General features: G+C 38.0%; 2 protein-coding genes across 2 annotated transcripts in view; both read left to right on the plus strand.

Moving 5' to 3' along the window:
- LOC142160960 (alpha-2-macroglobulin-like protein 1) overlaps positions 1–20,496 on the plus strand; it is a 224,636-nt gene that overhangs the window by 163,131 nt on the left and 41,009 nt on the right. The window lies entirely within an intron of this gene.
- Positions 1–20,496, plus strand: part of LOC142160961 (alpha-2-macroglobulin-like protein 1) — a 118,054-nt gene that overhangs the window by 58,535 nt on the left and 39,023 nt on the right. The window contains exons 16-20 of the mRNA XM_075216101.1: positions 7,080–7,226; positions 8,766–8,877; positions 10,988–11,066; positions 13,882–14,107; positions 17,207–17,327. Of these exons, the coding sequence (XP_075072202.1) occupies positions 7,080–7,226; positions 8,766–8,877; positions 10,988–11,066; positions 13,882–14,107; positions 17,207–17,327 (685 nt within the window). The remainder of the gene's footprint in view (positions 1–7,079; positions 7,227–8,765; positions 8,878–10,987; positions 11,067–13,881; positions 14,108–17,206; positions 17,328–20,496) is intronic.

Genomic DNA, 20,496 nt, shown 5'->3' on the forward strand with positions numbered 1-20,496 from the left:
CAGCGTAAAAATAAAGCTATCAAGAATTTGTATTCTAGATGAAAAAACAGCCAGTATTTAACTTATGTCAAAAATAATAAACTAATTTGTACCCCCTGCATTGTAACATGGTTTATCCCAGACAACATTTACTCCTTTTTTTGCCTTACTTTCCTTATTGACTCAGGCCCACAAGGAATTGCAGGATCTCAGACATGTGTGCTTCATGGTTATACCACTTGCAGATAAATTAGTATTTAAAATAATTTACATTGAAACCTTCATTGTTTTTACTGAGTTGTTTGCTTAGACATTTGCTTTCTCCTGGTTCTTTTGGTTGCAGTACAGTGAAACTCTGTATAGCAGACATAAATATAGCATTAATGTTTTTCAGTTCTTTATGGCAAATCTCAATTTTCACCTTTATAATGACCCGTAAAAGATAAAAAATGTACATAGAACATCATGTATGATGTGCTTAGGTTCACTCGGTCAGCACATAAGTGCCACTAGAATTTTTTTACAGAGGTTGGTAAATAAGGACTTGTAGTTCCAGAAATTCTAGAGTGCTATAAGAGGATTAACCCTGATCTGAAGGAGGGAAGACTGACAAGGGGTTGGAGCATAAACTTGAGTAACAGAGGATGCTAAGATCAAGAAAGGGAGCTGGAACACTTGAGAGTCGACTGACATCCGTGATTGGACACCCTGTTTGTGAGATCTATGTTTGTCTATTTGAAATGTGTTACATTCAATTGAATTAAGTCCTACAACATGTAACAAATATGCCAAATCTAGTTGTATGCTTTCATGTTGGTTTTTATGCATTGCTTCATATGCATGTTTTATTCAAAAGTGAGCACACAAGAAGATTAAATACATCAAAAGACTCTAATAGAATGGTCACAGCAGTAAAGAGTTTTTCAGTGAGTGTGCTAATGTTGTGAACCGGTGGTAGTCACTTTAACGTGCTGATAACACCGACAGTGACTACCACGATCCCAAAAAAACGAAAGTGACTTGGGCGACTGATAATAAAAGATGACTGACCTTAAGAATGACAGAAGAAGTCCCCGACAGTCTCCTAACAAATCCCGATCACCAGTAAGAACGGCATCTTGTTTTGACGTCATAATCAATTGCGACCTGTATATCACTATTTTTAAAGCGGCAATGGCGCTTGTCATCCGACCTAACTCTTACACTTTGGCGTAACTTTAAGAGTTAGGTCGGATGACAAGCGCCATTGCCGCTTTAAAAATAGTGATATACAGGTCGCAATTGATTATTTTACTAATCTTGCATGGTCCGCGGTCAAAATAACATTTTGTTTTCTTCTTTTCTGAACCATCTTACTACAAATGGAAGAGACAGCAAAAACTTGAAAAATCTCCATAAACAATTATTCACCCACCCACTACAAATGACTGATGCTACTAAATCTTGGAGTAAGCATCCCCTTAATTGCCAGCCAATCAGAAGTATTTTCCCTCACTGGTGGCTTGTGATTGACTGGTATTGATTGGGGATCAGCTTCAATCATTTTGTGTAGTGTGTAGAAGAGTCTTTTTTATGGGGATTTTTCTGATTTCTTTTGCTCAGCAATACAAGTTTCAAGTTCCACTTTTGCTTAGCCGTTCCATGCTCTATTTGTACATTCACATTTTGCAGTACTTACAGTCTATGAATAGAGCTGAGATGACACTGGTGAATTCATTCTGCTGTATGGTGTAGTTGGGAAAGAACTTTTAACATTTAAGGGCAGCAACCTCTAGCAAAAACTGTAAAATTTTGTTGCCAAATGCGGATTGAGGTGAATATTTTGCAGAGCAATTTGGAAAATTGTGTTCATCTCTAAATGGAGTAGACTGTGAATTGCACTCGTGATTTTATGGATTTTAGACTAGCTCTACTTAATTAGAAATGTATGTTTTTTTTATTCCTGCAAAAAAAACCTGCTCAATTGAACTTCATTTATGTCCTGAATAGCTAGTATCAGGCTTGTCTTTATAACGTAAATTTTTATATAGAACTGCATTCACACCACACTTGGTACTACAAATGATCCACTATGTGGTGGGTATTGGTGGTTCAATATTATCTAATGTAATGGGAATGTCTATAGCATGATGATAAAACACAATTTCATCCAATATGGGGGACACTGCTACCATGGAGTTGTATGAGGGCGCATGGAGTTGGCACTTAAATAGTTAATTTATATGTTAATGTCTCTGTTGACCGAAGTTCCTCCCCTGTGCAACCCCTGTAGCTTCTCAGTGTTATTTAAGTGCCCAAGGAGTTGGGCTGTTTTCAGTACTGATCTACAGTACTTCCTGTTAGATAGATAGATTTTCTTTTATTTATTCTTTGTTATTGTTTATTTTTATTTATGACGGGGTAAATGCTGTAAGCAGCACTTACACCTATAGGAATAAATGGAACATCGCTCCATTCATTTCAGTTACGCTGGAAGATTTCTTCAGTTAGAAGCAGTGACAGCCACACTCACAAGACTGTCACTGAGTTCTCCTGACAGGTCCGCGTTGCCTCAGGCATAGAGCATTGTGCCCCGATTACAGGGAGATAACAAATCCCACGCTGAGGCGAAGGTGGGAACTTGGATCTTACCGGTCAGAAAAGTGCCATTTTTAATTATTATTTTGTTAGTTTATATTATTTCACACTTTATAGTTTTTTTGTGTTTTTTTTATATTTCTCTACTAGTGGTATTCAGGTATATTTTTGGGACCATATCAATATTTTAATTGATCTAATAAAATGTATGTTTTAACAATAACTCATAAATCATTGAGTGCCCCTACAAAACATGTTTTCCTCTTGGTTGTTCCTTTGTTTAGTATTTAGATTAGTCTTACATGTAAAGGATGCACCTGTCACGGGCACTAGGAGTCTTTGCCCAGGATATCACCAGATGTAGTCTTACCAGAGTAGTGTATGCACACAGTGGTCTTCTGGTAGCAGGGTGACTAGCGGAACAGGAGAATCAGCAGATGGTGAGAGGATGCTCGAGGAAAGTCTATGACTAGCAGTAACAGGTTATGAGTTAAACAATATGAACACGAGGATCTTGATGGACGTGAAGACGTGAGGAAAGTCAGTGGTCTGCATACAGCAAGTTGTACCACTGCTATAGTGAGAGGAATGTCCAGGGATAGATAGGAGGTAGTGAAGTCAGTGGTCTGCGTACAGCAAGTTGTACCACTGCTTGTAGTGATGGGACAGGTTCCAGGTGCAAGTAGGTAACGGGGAAGTCAGTGGTCTGCGTATAGCAAGTTGTACCACTGCTTAAAGTGAGGAAACTTGTAACTGGTGCCTATAGGAAACAGGGAGTCAGTGGTCTGCGTTCAGCAAGTTGTACCACTGCATATATAGGTGAGGATAGGCACTAGGGTAGATGAATGGAGCATCAAAGGTAACACGGAGAGCACAAGGAACTTGATTCCAATGGTATATATAATACAATAGCAAATGACTAGCGCTGCTTGGAGATACAAAGTCACTACTGAGATCCAGGACATATGAGACAAAGTCAATAGCATCTATAACTTCGTGAGATAGAGGACTCCGTAGATGAGCAGAACACAGTCCAAGCGGATATGCAATAAGCTGGTAAAGTCAATAAAAGATAAGCATACCGCGGTTCAGTTGAGCAGGCTGTCACGAGAGAAACACAGGGATAGCTGAGCGGCTGAATGCCGACACGAGTAGAGACCACAGGAGAGTGGTAGCGGTAATCCGTGTCTGTGAAGCACACAGACAGAGAACATCACACGAGAGGAGCAATGATGATTCTTGCGGAGGTCAGCAGGAATAGTAGACACGATGAAACACAGGAGAGTTGAAGCGGTCAGGCAACCGGCAATGCAGTAGTCAGGAATCAGCTAGGACTGAAGACACGATGAACATAGGAGAGTTGAAGCGGTCTGGAAACCGGTAATGCAGTAGCGAGGAATCAGCTGGGACTGATGACACGATGAAACACAGGAGAGTTGAAGCGGTCTGGAAACCAGTAATGCCGTAGCGAGGAGTCAGCTGGAACTGATGACACGATGAAACACAGGAGAGTTGAAGCGGTCAGGCAACCGACAATGCAGTAGTCAGGAATCAGCTAGGACTGAAGACACGATGAACACAGGAGAGTTGAAGCGGTCTGGAAACCGGTAATGCAGTAGCGAGGAATCAGCTTGGACTGAAGACACGATGAAACACAGGTGAGTTGAAGCGGTCTGGAAACCAGTAATGCCGTAGCGAGGAGTCAGCTGGAACTGATGACACGATGAAACACAGGAGAGTTGAAACGGTCTGGAAACCAGTAATGCCGTAGCGAGGAATCAGCTGGAACTGAAGACACGATGAAAAACAGGAGAGTTGAAGCGGTCTGGAAACCGGTAATGCAGTAGCGAGGAATCAGCTGGAACTGAAGACACGATGAAACACAGAAGAGTTGAAGCGGTCTGGAAACCGGTAATGCAGTAGCGAGGAATCAGCTGGAGCTGAAGACACGAGGAAACACAGGAACACCTTCAGAGACTCACAGGGAATGAGACTCCAAGATCAGGCAACGAGGTATTGACCACAGGTGCTTTAAATAGAGAGTGTTGCCTAATCAGCCAATTAACTAAAAGTAACAGGTCTGAAGAGTTCATAGAAGCTGCGCATGCGCAGACCGTCAGGATGGCGGGCGGCCACGGTTCCTAACAACGGGAGAAGAGGCACTCACAGTCCGGTGAGTGACAGCACCATCCCAGTCAGTGGGAATTCCAGTGATCCTGATTGCACCCAATAGGCCATATCAAGCCTGGTATGCGGACGTTGTGCTTGACAGTCGGTAAAGGGTGGCCACTTCTACATCGAGACTATCACTTTGTTCCACAGTTGAACACACGTGGCAACCTCCATCGCTATAGACACGCTGTCACAGACTACTGGGTACACAGCTCCACATTATTCCTTGGAGAAACAGCATTATCTTTATTACTAGGTCAATTGTTACTGAATAAATTACCTTTCTCCCTAATTGAGAAACTGTTTATTACAGATGACACATGGCGATTTTTAACAATATAGGATCGCTCTGTTAAAGCTCCATTGGATCATCGTCTTTTCACTGAATAGTGGTTGAACAATTCATATTAGGGTGAAAGTATTGCTGGACTATTTAGCATCTTAACAATGATTTTCCAATGTTAGATCCTTTGGCGCTTTTTACTTCTGTTAGTGAGACACCATTTGAGGAGTTGTGTTTGTGTTTTTGGTATTTTTGTGTGTGCAATTCCTATGGTCAGACATATTGATTGATGTCCAATGTTTGTTTAGAGGATATTCTGTCTTACTAGTCTGTATTTTTTATTTATTTATCATTATTTATTGGGGTTGTGCAGTAAGTGTTTATTACTGTGTATTATAGTTTTAATAGTCTAGTACAATAAAACACAATTTTATCATGCTATAGTCATTTACATCACATAAGATAATACTGAACCACCAATACCCACCACATAGTGGTTCATTTGTAGTACCAAGTGTGGTGTGAGCGCAGTTCTATATGAAAATTTGTGTATAATCCCAAGGAGTGATACCTTGAAAGCGGTGGTAAGCGCTTAAACGCTGACGAGAACTCTGACAAAGAGAAGACCTACCAAGAAAAAACGATTTAATGAAAAAACAATTGAAATATACACAGACTTACCTGAAAACCGATCCTGCAGATATCCGATGGCACCAAAAGGCTGACAGGAACTCCTTCCGAATGGACAGCTCTCTGGCAGTAGAGTCTGACGTCAGTACCACCTCCATCAATATTAATTTAAAGCGCCAATGTCGGGACCATCGCAGGTTAAGTGTTTAAACACTTAACCTGTGGGGTCCCAACATTGGTACGTCTTCTCTGTGTCTGATTTCTCGTCAGCGTTCATGCTTACCCAACCCCTTGAGGTACGTGCTGCTGCACCACACAAGTGGGTTTTGGGATCAGAGTGTGGCTCACCATAACTGTCTGTCTTTATAACATGTCAATTTTATAAACGTTATTGCTTTATTCAATTGAATGAATTATCAATTATATAAAAAAAAAAAGCATATTTAGAATATTTATAAGTAAAGACACATTAAGGGTCTGAGTCATTAAGGAGAGCAAAGCATAAAAAAGGAGTAACATTTGCACCTGGGCAAAACCATGTTGCATTTGAGGGGGAGGTAAATTTAAAATGTGGGGACAGATTTATAGTTGGGATAGGGCATGTCCTAGATCAACTTTACATTTCAGTGTAGTAATAAAGCTATTAAGTATTGGTGTGCTAGATGAAAAAAAACAGTCATTATTTAACTTATGCGCAAAATAATAAACTACTTTGCACCCCTTGAATTGTAACATGGTTTGTCCCAGAGAACATTTACCCATTTTTTGCCTTAATGACTCAGGCCCTAAGAGTGCATCTGTATGATGTAAATGTTGTCACATTCAAAGTATAACCTATGGCCTGATCTCACCTCCAAGAATGTGTAAAATCAAGTCCTTGTGCAGGAGAAAAAAGTACTGTGGACACCCTCTAGCTCAGGAATGTCTCCATAAATTAACTGTTGCAACCCTAAATATTTTGTTCCACAAGCAAAATTGAATTCTTGTAATACAAGGCACATGAGTGCACCTAGTCAGCATTCAACTATGAACATTTTAATAAACCTAACTACTCGTATAAAGAGCAGCAACATTTTGTACCCACACCTCTACTGTCACCATGACTGAGCCATGTGCCTAATGCTTTAAAAATGCTTATTCATGCAAAAGTAGGCAAATTGCAACAAGAAAATGTATTTGTGCCGTTACCCTATATTCTTACAGCTATGTAATTCATTTTTTGGTATTTAGCTTAGGGACCTGAAAATGTTATCTACATTTGGTTAACAGCACTCTTAATTTGAAGAAGCCAACACACTGCATTATTAATGTCAATATTTCAGTACTATGTTACTAGTAGTCAATTCCGTAGGTATTGGAAGTATTTATGTTCTAAATTGTAAATAACGATTTGGAACAAACTAACACAAATTTGTTTCTGTTATCATTTTGTGTACAGGCAAAGGGAATAGAAGATGCAATTTATAGAAATCAGTATTCCATCTTGAATCGGGACAGTGAAACGCACCAATGCCCAGAAAATGAGACTGCAGAAAATGAGAATTATGGTTTTTCTTCCCAATTTGATGCTTCTCACTTGTTTAAGGTATGGTAAGAAATATATTTAATTTTTGTGTTTCCATGTATGTATTATATGCTAATTATAAACGTATGCAGCTACTACCAAAGTCTTTTGGCATCACGAACATAAATGAGTTAAATGAAAAAGACCCACCTATTTGCAGGACATCACTAAAATGTGCAAGGCCCTGCAAGGTGGCTTCACATGTATACCTGTCCCCAGAGATGCTGCATAAACTGAGGTGTTCATTGACTACATAAATGTATGTAATTATAGGCCCAGTGCTTTATGTAAGACACTGAGCACATAGATTACCCTAAATTTCTCTATTGTTAATTGTATAGAGCATGATGTTCCTGATAATACTCAAATAAACCTCACAAATAAGGTGAAAACATTAAAACATAAAACATATATGCAACACTAGAGCATATATAGGGGCCAATAAAACTCACCATATGGGTCTGGAGTAAATCATAGACTTTTTTTTTTTCAAAAAACTTTATTTTCTCCCTGGGATTGTAAGGCTGCACCCAAGATGTGCCTGATAAAATTATTGAGTTGTTTTGACAAGTCAGGGAATGGTAGGGGAAATAAAGTGTGTTTTGGTTGGGAAGGAGAACATTATTTATTTCTGGGGAGGTTTCCTGTTTTTCCTACATAATGGCCATGAAAAAAGTTAAAAAAGTCAAAATTGATATAAAAAGTAAAAGCCTTCTATATTTAAAATAACTATACACTGTATGTTCCTAAGGAGATAGTTGATGCACCCTGCTCTAGAAGACACAAGTCTGTAGGTGAGTCACAAGGATGTTTTAAAACAATGAAATCCTTGGAGTAAAGAAAATCTGTAGCTAATGAGCTTTTCTTTCATGCAATAGAAAAATGGATAAAAAAAACCACACTCAATATATAACACACGCTTTAGATGTGTTTTAGTGATGCATTTTCAATGTTTTCCATGTGATTTTTATGTGTTGCTCTTTTACCAATACAATATACTGTACTGTACGTCGCACAGTACATCACAAACATAAATGAGTGCTTCGGTTTCCTCCCACACTCCAAAAACATTGACCCTAGCCTATCTGTGTGTATGTGTCTGTTAGGGAAATTAGACTGTTAGCTCCAATGGGGCTGATGTGAGTGAGTTCTCTGCACAGCGAAATTAGTGGCGCTATATAAACTATTGCTGCTGATGATGATGATGATGATGAAACGTCGATACATGAGGGAATGCTGCTTTCTAACATTTTACAATGCAATGGTGAAGATATCACCTTTAACCTACATTTGTCCTATTTTTTTATGTGTACTACATCATGTTTCTTTCTTTCACTAACTTTTAACCACTAGCAAACTTCCATTTTAGTCATTTTAATTATGTAAGGGACATCGGAAACATATTTGATCCTACTTTTAAAGCTGTGGCCACATAAAACATATCCATGATAAAATAACCTGTATATTGCCTTGGCATCTGCAGCAAATGAAGTTCATGAGGCTTTTCAAAGCTATTTATTAGATTGAATTTAACTATTAACATCAATTTTTCTCATACAGCTAAGCAATCTAAAAGTTATTACCAATACTCGCATAAAGAAACCAGTGAAATGTGTTGCAAGAGGTTTCAGTGGCCGCTCATTATTAAAACAGAAACAAGTTGATGCTAAAGGTAATTGCATATTTATGTTTTACACAAGACCATATACGTAGATTGGACCAAATATAAGGAAAACTTTAACTTTACAAATACATGTTATTTTATGTTAATCTAACAATTTGCTGTCTATTACATACTCTTTTACATGTGGCAAAAAATATATATAATTTATACAGTATAATGCCAATTTAGAAATATCTGTGCAACAATATATAAAAGTCAATATCGCAAAAGGTCATTCAAATAAGTAACCATCTCATTATAACCCATATGATCTTGAAACTTGATTCCTATCTATGCTATAGTATATATCTTAAACTTACTAAGCTTTGTTTGGAGCTTGATTACACTGTAATTTTTTTGCTAAATATTCACATACTATGGTTTTACTTATGGTATATATTCCTTCATTCACATTTTTGTAATTAGTTTTTGTTGGCTAATTAAAATATATATAGTATCCTAATTTTTATTTAAGGTATTTTTTATATATTATGCAATTTTTATTTGGATGACTTTATTATTCAAAGAAAAGCAAAAATTGCAATGGTGTTTCAAGTCGCAATGAACTGTTAAAGCAATGTGGATATTCAAATTTAAATTTATTACAATGACATAAAAAACACAAATGCTGTGTTACCACTACTCATTGTCAAACACTATTAAAATCACCATAATGACTATAATAATAGAGAAACCACAAAATATATAGGTGCACCTATATGGATAACTCTCATATCTTGATTGGTCCTTAGGCAAAAAGTTGGTATATTCACAATAGAGTGTCTTGGATTGGAGAATCGTATCAGATAGTCTAACTCAGTCACAAACCGGTTTTCCATAATTTGCACTGATAAGGTTTGTGAATAATATAGACCCAAACAGAAAAGCTGCTTTGGGCATTTTATATTGATCGTACAGTCTTTGCAGGCTTCTTTTTTTCTATTTCACTATAAGTGTAGGGTGTAATATACAGTTAGACAACCAACTGCCTTTTTTGCTATGAATTTCAATAGCTCTTTTTAGTGCGTTGGCTGGCACCCTGGATTGTTGTGTGAATGAAAAAAGCACACATCGTGGGGGGCGGGTAGTGCTCGTTCACATTTATTAGCTGTAGAATTACCTCACTTATCAAAGAAACAGGTGGAGCGATCGATCGTTGCCATTTATTACCTGTAGAATTACCTCACTTATCCAAGAAACAGGTGGAGCGGTCGTGAAAAATGTTTCCTAGATGTGTCGTGTGTTTGTGTCATTGCTCTGTCGCTTACCATCCAGCCAGATCGCTGCAGTATTTGCCTGAAAGTGTATGAAAAGCATATTGTGACCTGTGAGATGGTCAAAATTGAATGGAAATGACTGCAAATTAGTGTTAGTGAGGTTAATAATAATGTAGGTACAAAATAATACCTAAATTATGCTATTTTAGCCCCCAAAAATTTAATTATTTAACAAATTGCAAAACAAAACCAAAACACGCAAGGGCGGTTTTGCCAAAACCAAAACACGAAGGTATTCCAGATCCAAAACCAAAACCAAAACACGGGGGTCAGTGAGCATCTCTAATTACAAACCTTACAAATTTTCTTTACTCAGTTTCCATGTATATTTAAACTGAGTACTATGTTTTGGACAAGTACATTTCCATATGTGTATCTTTTCTGCCTCTATACCAGTGGTTCCCAAACTGTGTGCCATGGCTCCCTGGGGTGCCGCAGCAATCTGACAGGGGTGCCTTGGCCAGGGCGATTTGTAAGCAAGACAGGGGGCTTCTTGGTAAATATTGTGGCTTAGGGGTGCCTTGAAAAAATTATGGAGACCCTAAGGGTGCCTCGAACTGCGAAAGTTTGGGATCCACTGCTCTATACATTTGTTTGTAATCTTTTTGTGTCCTTTGATTTGTGTAGTGTTACCTGATAGTCGTATAAATATAATCTGAGACAAACTTACAAAAATCTTCTAATTCAAGATGTGCTGTAAATCTTACATGTTATTTCTGGTGTGGCTTAACACATTAAATGCAATTAGATACAAATGCTTATTTATTCATTTGTTTCTTTCATTCCCTGTCCCTTGATTCCGTCACCTTCTGCTTATCACTACTACTTTACTACTTTCCAAGGAAAAGATGCAGAGTTCAAGAAGCAATTCCCAAGAGGAGACTTCCCAGATACCTGGTTGTATGATTTAGTTTCTGTGGGGTAGGTGTTTCTCTGTTTTATCTACTATACAATGTCTGTCAATTATAGATGTTGCTGTACATTGTGTTGCCTTTAATTTTTCATGACCAAGATCTTGAGATGCAAACAAAAACTTAATTCCACAAGGATATCATTAAGCCCCACTATGTTATGGTCAGTAATTATATGTGACATATAGATAACATACACTGCATATACGTTAAGACAGGACCAGTGTCCTTTAAACTTAACCCACTACACAGTGGTGGTTGTGGGTTGCAGGTTTTCTCTTAGATTTTATATATACTTGATAATAACATTAACACATTGCTCAAGGTATCAATGCAGAACCTTTTATCAAGATTTCTAAGTGCAGAGAAGATGATATCCCTAGACTGAGGCATAGTGATATCACCTTATAACCTCCTCTTTGGATGCTTAGTCTTGTAGCCATGGTCCATTGTAATACAGTCAATATCTTAAAAAAGAAGAAATAAACAAAATTCTAAAAATCAAAAACATATCCCGACTATACTAGATGTCAGGACAACATATACTTAAAATATTGTCAAAGGAGAATCTCTTATATAAACTCTACTCTGTGCTCTTATTGGTTGAATAAATCACATCTCAAAGGAGAGTTGAAATAAGTAATTCTTCTCTGAGAATCTATCAGTCGGTGCAGGAAAGGCACTGCAGAAAGCAAATTAAATGATGATACAAGAAACACGAATGTGGCAAGCATAAGCAAAATAACAGAAAAAAAAGACGATGAAACAAGATTGTGGGAAGAAGGAAATAAATAAAAAAAATAATAGTGTAAGTAGTATGTTTCTATTTTGTGTATTGGACGTGGGTCTTATGAACACCTTGGGCCTGAGTCATTAAGGAGAGCAAAGCATAAAAAAGGAGTAACATTTGCACCTGGGCAAAACCATGTTGCATTGGAGGGGGAGGTAAATTTAAAATGTGGGGACAGATTTATAGTTGGGGTAGGGCATGTCCTAGATCAACTTTAAATTTCAGTGTAGTAATAAAGCTATTAAGTATTTGTGTGCTAGATAAAAAAACAGCCAGTATTTAACTTATGCGCAAAATAATAAACTACTTTGCACCCCTTGTATTGTAACATGGTTTGTCCCAGAGAACATTTACCCATTTTTTGCCTTAATGACTCAGACCTCTTGAGAGAAGGTATTATGCCACATCTTGAGGGTTCCTGGTGCTTTCTGTTGCTACCACTAAATGAGCCCCTGTGGTTTTCAATGCTGGTGCTGGATACAAGTCAGCTCTCCACCTGGGAGTGGGGCATCTGACACTAGCTTACAACATCATGCAGAACACTGGGTAAAGACCTTCACTTATGACTCTCAAATTTTATAGATAGTAGCCTCATTACATTCTTAATCCCATAGCAAGACTCCCAGTGGCAGCAGGAGGAAAGTCATATTTAATCTCAGTGCACTTGTAAAAATTGGTTAAAATTGGTCCTCACTGAACAGAGAGCTCCTGATAAACATTTTAAGTTTTAAACATTGTCTTGCTATATTGAGCTCCACGCATCTTTAGCGCAGATGAAGTTCATATAAATAAAAATAATACATTCAAGTCCCCCACTAGCATTTACTGTGAGTGGGGGCCTGGGGAGGAGGCAGAAAAATGATGACATCATTGTGATGGTGCAATATGACATTACTGGGGTAGCAGATCAAGGCCACTGGAAGAAAACTGTAGTGCAGGTGATGAGAAGAGGGCACTAAAGTGCTCCAGAACCCCCATACCCTCATATGATCTAGCCCATGGTAATTACTGTCTGGTTATTACCATGCAGTAGCTCCCTACAATATAGAAAGCATTAAAGTGTCCAGAGTTGGGGGATTTTAATGCTCAGATTTACCCCATCCTGGCTTCAATAAGCTCAGGGGTACCCTCAATTGGTGCAGTAGGTTGTCTATGTTTAAAAACTAGCAACCCATATTATTGCTTACCCATTTTATTCACTTCATTCAAGACTGTGCAAACTAGCAATAAAAGTATTATCATTTTCAAGAGCAGATTTTTTAAATGAAAACTTGTTTGTAGAGTCATCCTTATTACTGTGTTGGAAAGATAGATTGATATCAAAGCAAGTATTTCTTGGTGGTGTTTAAAAAATAAAAAACGTTTGCTGTTAGTTCACTTTCTTGCAATTTTAATAATGAAAAAAAAAAGCGTTTTGGACCATTTTGGGTAGATTTTCTTTGCCACAACTGTAGGTATAAGCAAATTAATGGTAATTTCTGAAAATTCAAAGTCTACTGAGAAGAAACATTGTATACATTGCATGGGTACTACATAAACAAATACTGATATTGATGTTGGTGTTGTGTGACCAGCCCCAAAAGTGCTAAAAAATACTCAGCACAGGGATGAGAAAAACCTCAGTAGTGAATGAGTGCAAACATTTAGTGCTCTGACCTTAGTAACACACACCTGTATGTGTCACTTTAGTGCCCTTGCTTGTGTTACTTATATAAGGGGCCCATGAAAAAACCTCGATAATTACATTATGGTTTTGCACAAAAAATCAGATTAGAACATTCCTGATTGTTGTCCTTCCGGCTCAGACCTGCACATGACTCTTCTTGTTACTGTAGCTACATTGGAATTCCATTGTGTAATATTAGTAGAATGTGTAAACTATGTGTAAAATATCACTGATACAGTAGTACTGTTAGCATTTTAATGGAAGGTGTAATCTTTAATAGTCTCAATACTGCATTTAGTTCATGATTATTTTTTTGCTTGTTAAATTTAACACCATTAGTTGTAATACAGTACTCCTCTTGTCTTATAGCCCAGAGGGACATACCCAACTGCACCTGACTACCCCAGATAGTATTACTAAGTGGGAAACTGATGCCTTCTGCCTTGGGAAGTCTGGATTGGGTGAGGTAAAAGATGTTGGACTCACAACCTTCAAACCCTACTTCATCGAATTGATACTACCTTACTCTGTAGTCCAAGGAGAGAACTTTACTATCCAAGCCATCGTCTTTAGCTATGTTGAGAAGTGCATGCTGGTAAGTTGAAAATATGCAAACTGCAGATAAGACTCTGCATCTTCCAAAGATTCTCAGTTTTAGGCATGCATATTTTATTTATATAGTGTAACTGTGTATGCCAAGAAAAAAAGGCACACAAGGAAATTAAAGAATGCGCCCCTATTCTAAAGACTGTTCTGTATCGTTTGACGTTAGGGAAGACTGACAAAAACAATGCGTAACAGAACACATGCAGACGTGTACTCAGTTCTCATTGGAAGTGAAAGAATCTTTTCGGATTCAGTTTATTAAAATAATAAATAATTAAAATAATTATGATTTTGGGCCAATAGTCAAGTTTTTTGAGGTTCATAAAGTATTTTATAATGTAAACTTGTTAAATGCAATCTAAACTACATGCTTAACCTTGACACTTAAAAAGTAATATTCAGTGAGCAAGCTTATTACACCTTGGTTTGCATGTTGCTTAATGACATCAATGATCACCAAAATCCTCAATTATCTCTTCTATCAGATGTGTTATAACTCCTTGTGGAGATAATGCAATGACGTTTAGGAGCATGGTGTGTGCATACTGCAGTGCACATTGACACTGAGTAGAGGCTTAATACAGCACTGATGAGTGTCAATGTAAAGTCTGCAATTTCTGTAGAATAACATAAAAAAACCAGCTGACGTTGCAAAAGATGTTCAATGGCATCATAGACATATGAGTTAGTGCTATCTGAGAAGGTGTGGTTTAAGACTCATTAGTCTAAAGCAATTCCAATTTGACTGCATCGGTACAATGAGCATAGCAGACCTGGTATAGTATTGGCTAAATGTAGTTGTATACTGGGCATTATTGCCTTTAAAGAGTAAGGGATACCTGTATTGGACATTTCAGGTGAATGGTTTTATTATAATAAAGATGCAACAGATGTCCTCACTAAGTAGCAAGTGTTAGCGCTTAGTCTAAAATAAAAGCAGGAAAAAATGTTCTAATAGATTCAATCTCATTTCAGTACTTTCCAAATCTGTTTTTTATGCACAATGAAGACACATCACACAGGGCCAGACTGTATCAACAGTCAGCCCATATATTATGTGAACCAGTCAAAACCTTCCTTCCAAGTTCTTTTTCAGTTTTATTGGAAATATATACAATATATTACATTTAGAGATCCATTTACTTGGAAAGGAAGCAAAGAAGTAAACATAGTAATGTATAACATGATAGATAGATAGATAGATAGATAGATAGATAGCAAATTGAATGAGAAAACAAGAGAGCACTTATAGTCTAGTAAGTTACATTAAACCAATCAGCTCTATTAATGACAAAAATTGTGCATACTTAAATCATAAGAAAGGCTTATCTGGAATATATGATCTTCTTTTTTATTAATTTGGTTGGCTTTCACTTAGAAAGTTCAATAGGGGAGTTTTAATGCAAACCCACAAGGTATCAATGCTGATCTTAAAAACAAGCCACATGATGGCCAAACAAGTGAAGAACCGTATACCAGATATTTATTGCACATAAGGTTAAAACCCTTACATTAGGTTTAAACTGTCAAACTTATCTGTAACCACACTTAACCCTGGAAGATGGCAGGTGTATGTTGATGCACCGGGTCTGGACCGGACATTACATCATCGGGGGCTCAAACAGTTCAAGCACCCAGTACCTCACTGCACAGGGTCCATAAGAAAGACATTAATATTACAGTCTAAAACCAATCCTTATTGTAAAATAAAAAATAGAAAATGAGGTCCCTCCTATAAACAATATTAACCCTAGCATTGCCATGGCTAATAGATTTTATAGAAAGCAACCCCACGCCTTTTTTTTTAAGTAAGGTTTGGACTTCAAACAGCTGGTGGGTCCTTACATTGCCCCCTTAATACCGCCAATGTGACTGTCGCCATTTTAAGCGACGACAATCACGCTGATGGCATTTTCTGCTGTTGCGGTTTATAGCACTGCTGTCGGTAATATTTAGTATCAGTTTTTAGGTAAGTCTGCAGTTCCTACAAGTTGGAATTATAGCAACCGGCATATTAGTTTTGTTATAACTCCTGTCGGAATGGTGGTCATCGTAATGATGTACCCAACACATTCACACATATCTATCTATCTATCTATCTATCTATCTATCTATCTATCTATCTATCTATCTATCTATCTATCTATCTCTATCTATCTATCTATCTATCTCTATCTATCTATCTATCTCTCTATCTCTATCTATCTATCTATCTATCTATCTCTATCTATCTATCTATCTATCTATCTCTATACATTTATTTATAATGTAATTTGTATGTGTTTACTATACTACTGATTTTTTAATGTTTGTGTTTGCTAAATATTTTTAAATACTTAAAAAGCTAAAATTATATTAACAGATGCTAATTTTGATGCTGGTTTGTTTATATGGTGTCCCATTTGTTTATGAGGTAAAGAATGATACTTGCAGGAGATATTTTTGATATTGGCTTAACCTTTTGACGTCATACCTAATGTTATTGATACGTTGAGTTCCTTTGTGTTTGCTGCAATTGAGGTCCATATCGATCCTGCCTTTTAATTTGATTAATGTATTTGATATTTAACATTGGCGTTGTCCCTCGACCCATTTTAAGACTGGACAATGGGTTTAAAACATTCACCTGCTACATTCTAGTAGTGAATCACTCCAGCCAATACTGCAAACTCCATTTTTGGTAGAAAATCAGAAGTTATACCTCATCCAAATAGTTTACTTGCATGGTGTCCTGTGTTACTCATCGCTTTAATGCCAAGCCCATCTCTTTCGGGCAAGATAGGGTTGTCGGTAGTGAGACAAGTCAAAAGTGGAAGCAAACAAGAGTAATCCTGCCAAACCTTGTAAAGACAACTGGTTAGTACATTTTGGGATGGGAATAACTTCTAATATTCCACCCAAAACTTTTTTCAAACATTTTGAATTTTGGCTGGAATTAACTTTAACTATAGATAAATGTCCTTCCTCTCGTACATTATTCCTATGTTTAGCACATTGCTTTTGCAATTTTTCAGATCCAAATTATTATATTTTGTAACCACAGACTATTCTCTCATGTGATGTCCCTTTTACTATCTAATTATTACAGGTAGTGGTGTCACTATCTGATTCAGAGGATTTCACTACAGTCCAAAGCAAGGACCAGGCCAGATGTGTTTGTGAAGACCACTCAACCCACTTTAAATGGGATGCCACAGTCTTAAATCTAAGTACTGTATAGATATATGATAAATGTGAAATTCAGAGTTTTAATGGCATTCATACTACAATGTACAGCAATAGAAACCTGTTTACCACTATTCTTCATGCTACTATATAGTGTACCTCCCAACATGTTAGGTTTACAAGGATGTAAAAATTACTAATGACAGTGTATAGTATGCTCTCAGTTTAATCATTACATGTGCGACGGTAAATGACAAAACATTTGATTAAGGCACAAAAAAAGAAAGATGGTTTGCTGTTAATTTATTGAGCTTGTCATACTCTGACTATACTAGACATATGTGAAACATCCAAAATGTACCTCATGCAAAGCTGCATGAAAATTAGTAAGAATAATTATTATTATTATTATTAATAATATTTATTATGGGATTTAAAAACGTACAAGATGGAATAATTATTTGTAGTGTATTCCAATGGCGTGAAACCATCTTGTTCCCTAATGCTCTCTGTGAGAAAATGTGGAATAATAACTGGCCCAGTCTAGATTCACTTACTCATGAATAAGAGAGTTTTTCAAACCACGACTCAATGCATGCTTAATGGATGGAGTTGAGAGCAGGGGCGGACCCAGACATTTGCCCTACCCGGGGCGATTTTAGGGGAGGCGATTTAGGCCCCGCCCCCTTTCTGTGTTCTAAGGCTGCCGGCGGTTGCACAGTATGTGCAGGTCCGTTCAGCAGTGAAAGTGTGCTGTCCCGCTGCTCTGATTGTGTTCAAAACACAATCAGAGCAGCCGGGCAGCATACTGTCACTGCTGAACGGACCTGCACAGTGTGCAGCTGTCGGCAGCAAGCCCCTGGGGCGATCGCCCCCCCCCCCACCCCCCCTGGATCCACCACTGGTTGAGAGTTCATGCTGTAGTGGATAACGTCTCCCTCTGAGAAATTCTCAACGGGAGCAGGATGAATTCCGGAGATATATATATATATATTATAGTATATAACATATTAGAGTAATGGGGCCCAACAAATAAATGATATGCCAGACAGTGTAGTACCCCAGTTCAAATTATGACACAGTAGTGCCCCCAATTAATATTATGGCACACATCTTCTGTTCCACCACATATCCTGAGAGCTGCTTCAGTAAAGCAGCCGATGATGTCCGAAACTAAGCTGCTGCGCATGCGCAGAAGCTCCTTTCAGCCATCCTCAGCTGCTTTAGTGAAGCAGCTTGGGAGCGCAGGCATGCCACACCGAAATGGTCTGCGTGCCATGTCTGGCACGCATGGCGGGTGCTGCCTACCCTTGCACTAGCAGATCACAGTGAAGCAATATAATGTTTGATGATGATAATAATAATACTACTACTAATAATAATAGTAATAATAATAGAAGGTATCAGAAAATGCATTTCTTTATCATGCATTTTGGGGGACACTGCTACCATGGAAGTTGTATGAGGGTGCACAGAGTTGGCACTTAAACAGTTAACAACTAACTTGCTGCTGACTCCTCCCCTCTGCAACCCCCAGCGTCCTTAATCTTGTTTAAGTTTATTTGAGTACTTGCTCAATACTCAGCTCAGTACTTGCCGCTAGTTTAGAATTTTATTATTTTCCTAGTATTTTACATTATTGTTTTTTTTCAGGTTAGGGAGGGATAAGTGTAAATTTTACACTATTTCCTATAGGTTGAATGGGACATCGTTCCATTTAGGACATCGTTCCATTTTAAAAAGAATAAAGAGAAGAAAAGAAAACAAAAAATATTCAGCCTGCAAGCAGTGACAGCCGTGATATGGCTGCTTTGGGCAGAGAGTATCGGTTTTCGGTCTAAGGAGCTGCCATATATCGGGAGATACCAAGTACCACATTGAGGCAGATGGGGGACTTGAATCTCAGCTGGCTACAACTAGAACACCTGCATATACAATCTGACAGGCTATAATTATAAATATAGCAGGGCAACAAGAAGCGGAGGAGTGGCAACACAGGGCAGAATGTGCGAGATCCTCCCCAAAGTTGCAAAACCCTTCTATGAAGGGAGTGTAACAAAGACCCCCCCCCCCTGCTGCCTCAGAATTTACCTCAGATTTAGACTCTATCTGCTTTTAGTTCAGTTATTAATTTAGCTTCCACTAATACTCATATTGTTGCCACAAATATTGTATTACTGTTTTGATGTTCAAAGCCTGGGTCAGAACAAGTAATTATTATACGGTTTTTTTATGTGGAGGTTAACTTTTCTGTATTTCTTAAAAAAAAAATGCAAATGTCTGATAAGAACAAGAATCCCTGTAAAATTTTTTATACTTGTTCAAAATGCTTTGCAAAATTACATGTGGGGCAATAAGACCAGGGGGTCGTTTGTGCACAGTGTGAGGCAGGGTACCATCTTGGGCAGGACCGAGGGGGGTTCTGCTGTCGTTGTGTTGGAGGCGACCTAGGTTTCCTCCCTGGCTCCCTGGCTCAGTTGGTTTCCTTGCTCACTCAGCTTATTAGCCATCAGGCAGAATCCACGTCCATTGTGGTTGCTTCAAATACAGGTTTATCCTCAATGACCCCTGTTGAGTCGGTAAACGCCTTGATCTCATATGGCACAGAGGGAGCAGCTTCCCAAATTCTCTCCCCTTCTTTCAAGTTGCACAGGCTGAACCCGCCTGGTCATCCTCTCTTGGAAAGCGTTTGGACCACTTGAATAAGTTTCTAGATTACCTAAGTTTCTTGGCACCCAGAGCTAAATGTTCAAAGCTTGCTCATACCTTATTAGCTGTTTCTTAATCAGAAGATACATCTGAAGAGGAAGGTGAATTGATGGAAGATTCTGATTCTACCCAACATGGAAACTGGGATGAGAATGGTAGAAACCAGGCAATTCAGGACTTGGTAATAGCGTTACACCAGACCTTTGGAAATTAGAGGACCAGAGTCTCTGAGATCAGGGATTATTCAAACTCAAGAAACCTCAAAGTATTTGCTTTCCACCTTCAGCGTAACGTGCAGAAATAGCAGAGATCAGGGATTATTCAAACTCAAGAAACCTCAAAGTATTTGCTTTCCACCTTCAGCGTAACGTGCAGAAATAGCAAAATATTCCTGGAAACAACCAGACAGAAAATTTAAAGTTCCTTGTAGATTTGCTACCCTTTACCCCCTGCAGGAACAATAAGTGTCATGCTAGAAGCATCTACCCAGTGGCTAGGCTGGCA

The sequence above is a fragment of the Mixophyes fleayi genome, chromosome 6 (assembly GCF_038048845.1).
Source record: "Mixophyes fleayi isolate aMixFle1 chromosome 6, aMixFle1.hap1, whole genome shotgun sequence".
NCBI classification, from domain to species: domain Eukaryota; kingdom Metazoa; phylum Chordata; class Amphibia; order Anura; family Limnodynastidae; genus Mixophyes; species Mixophyes fleayi.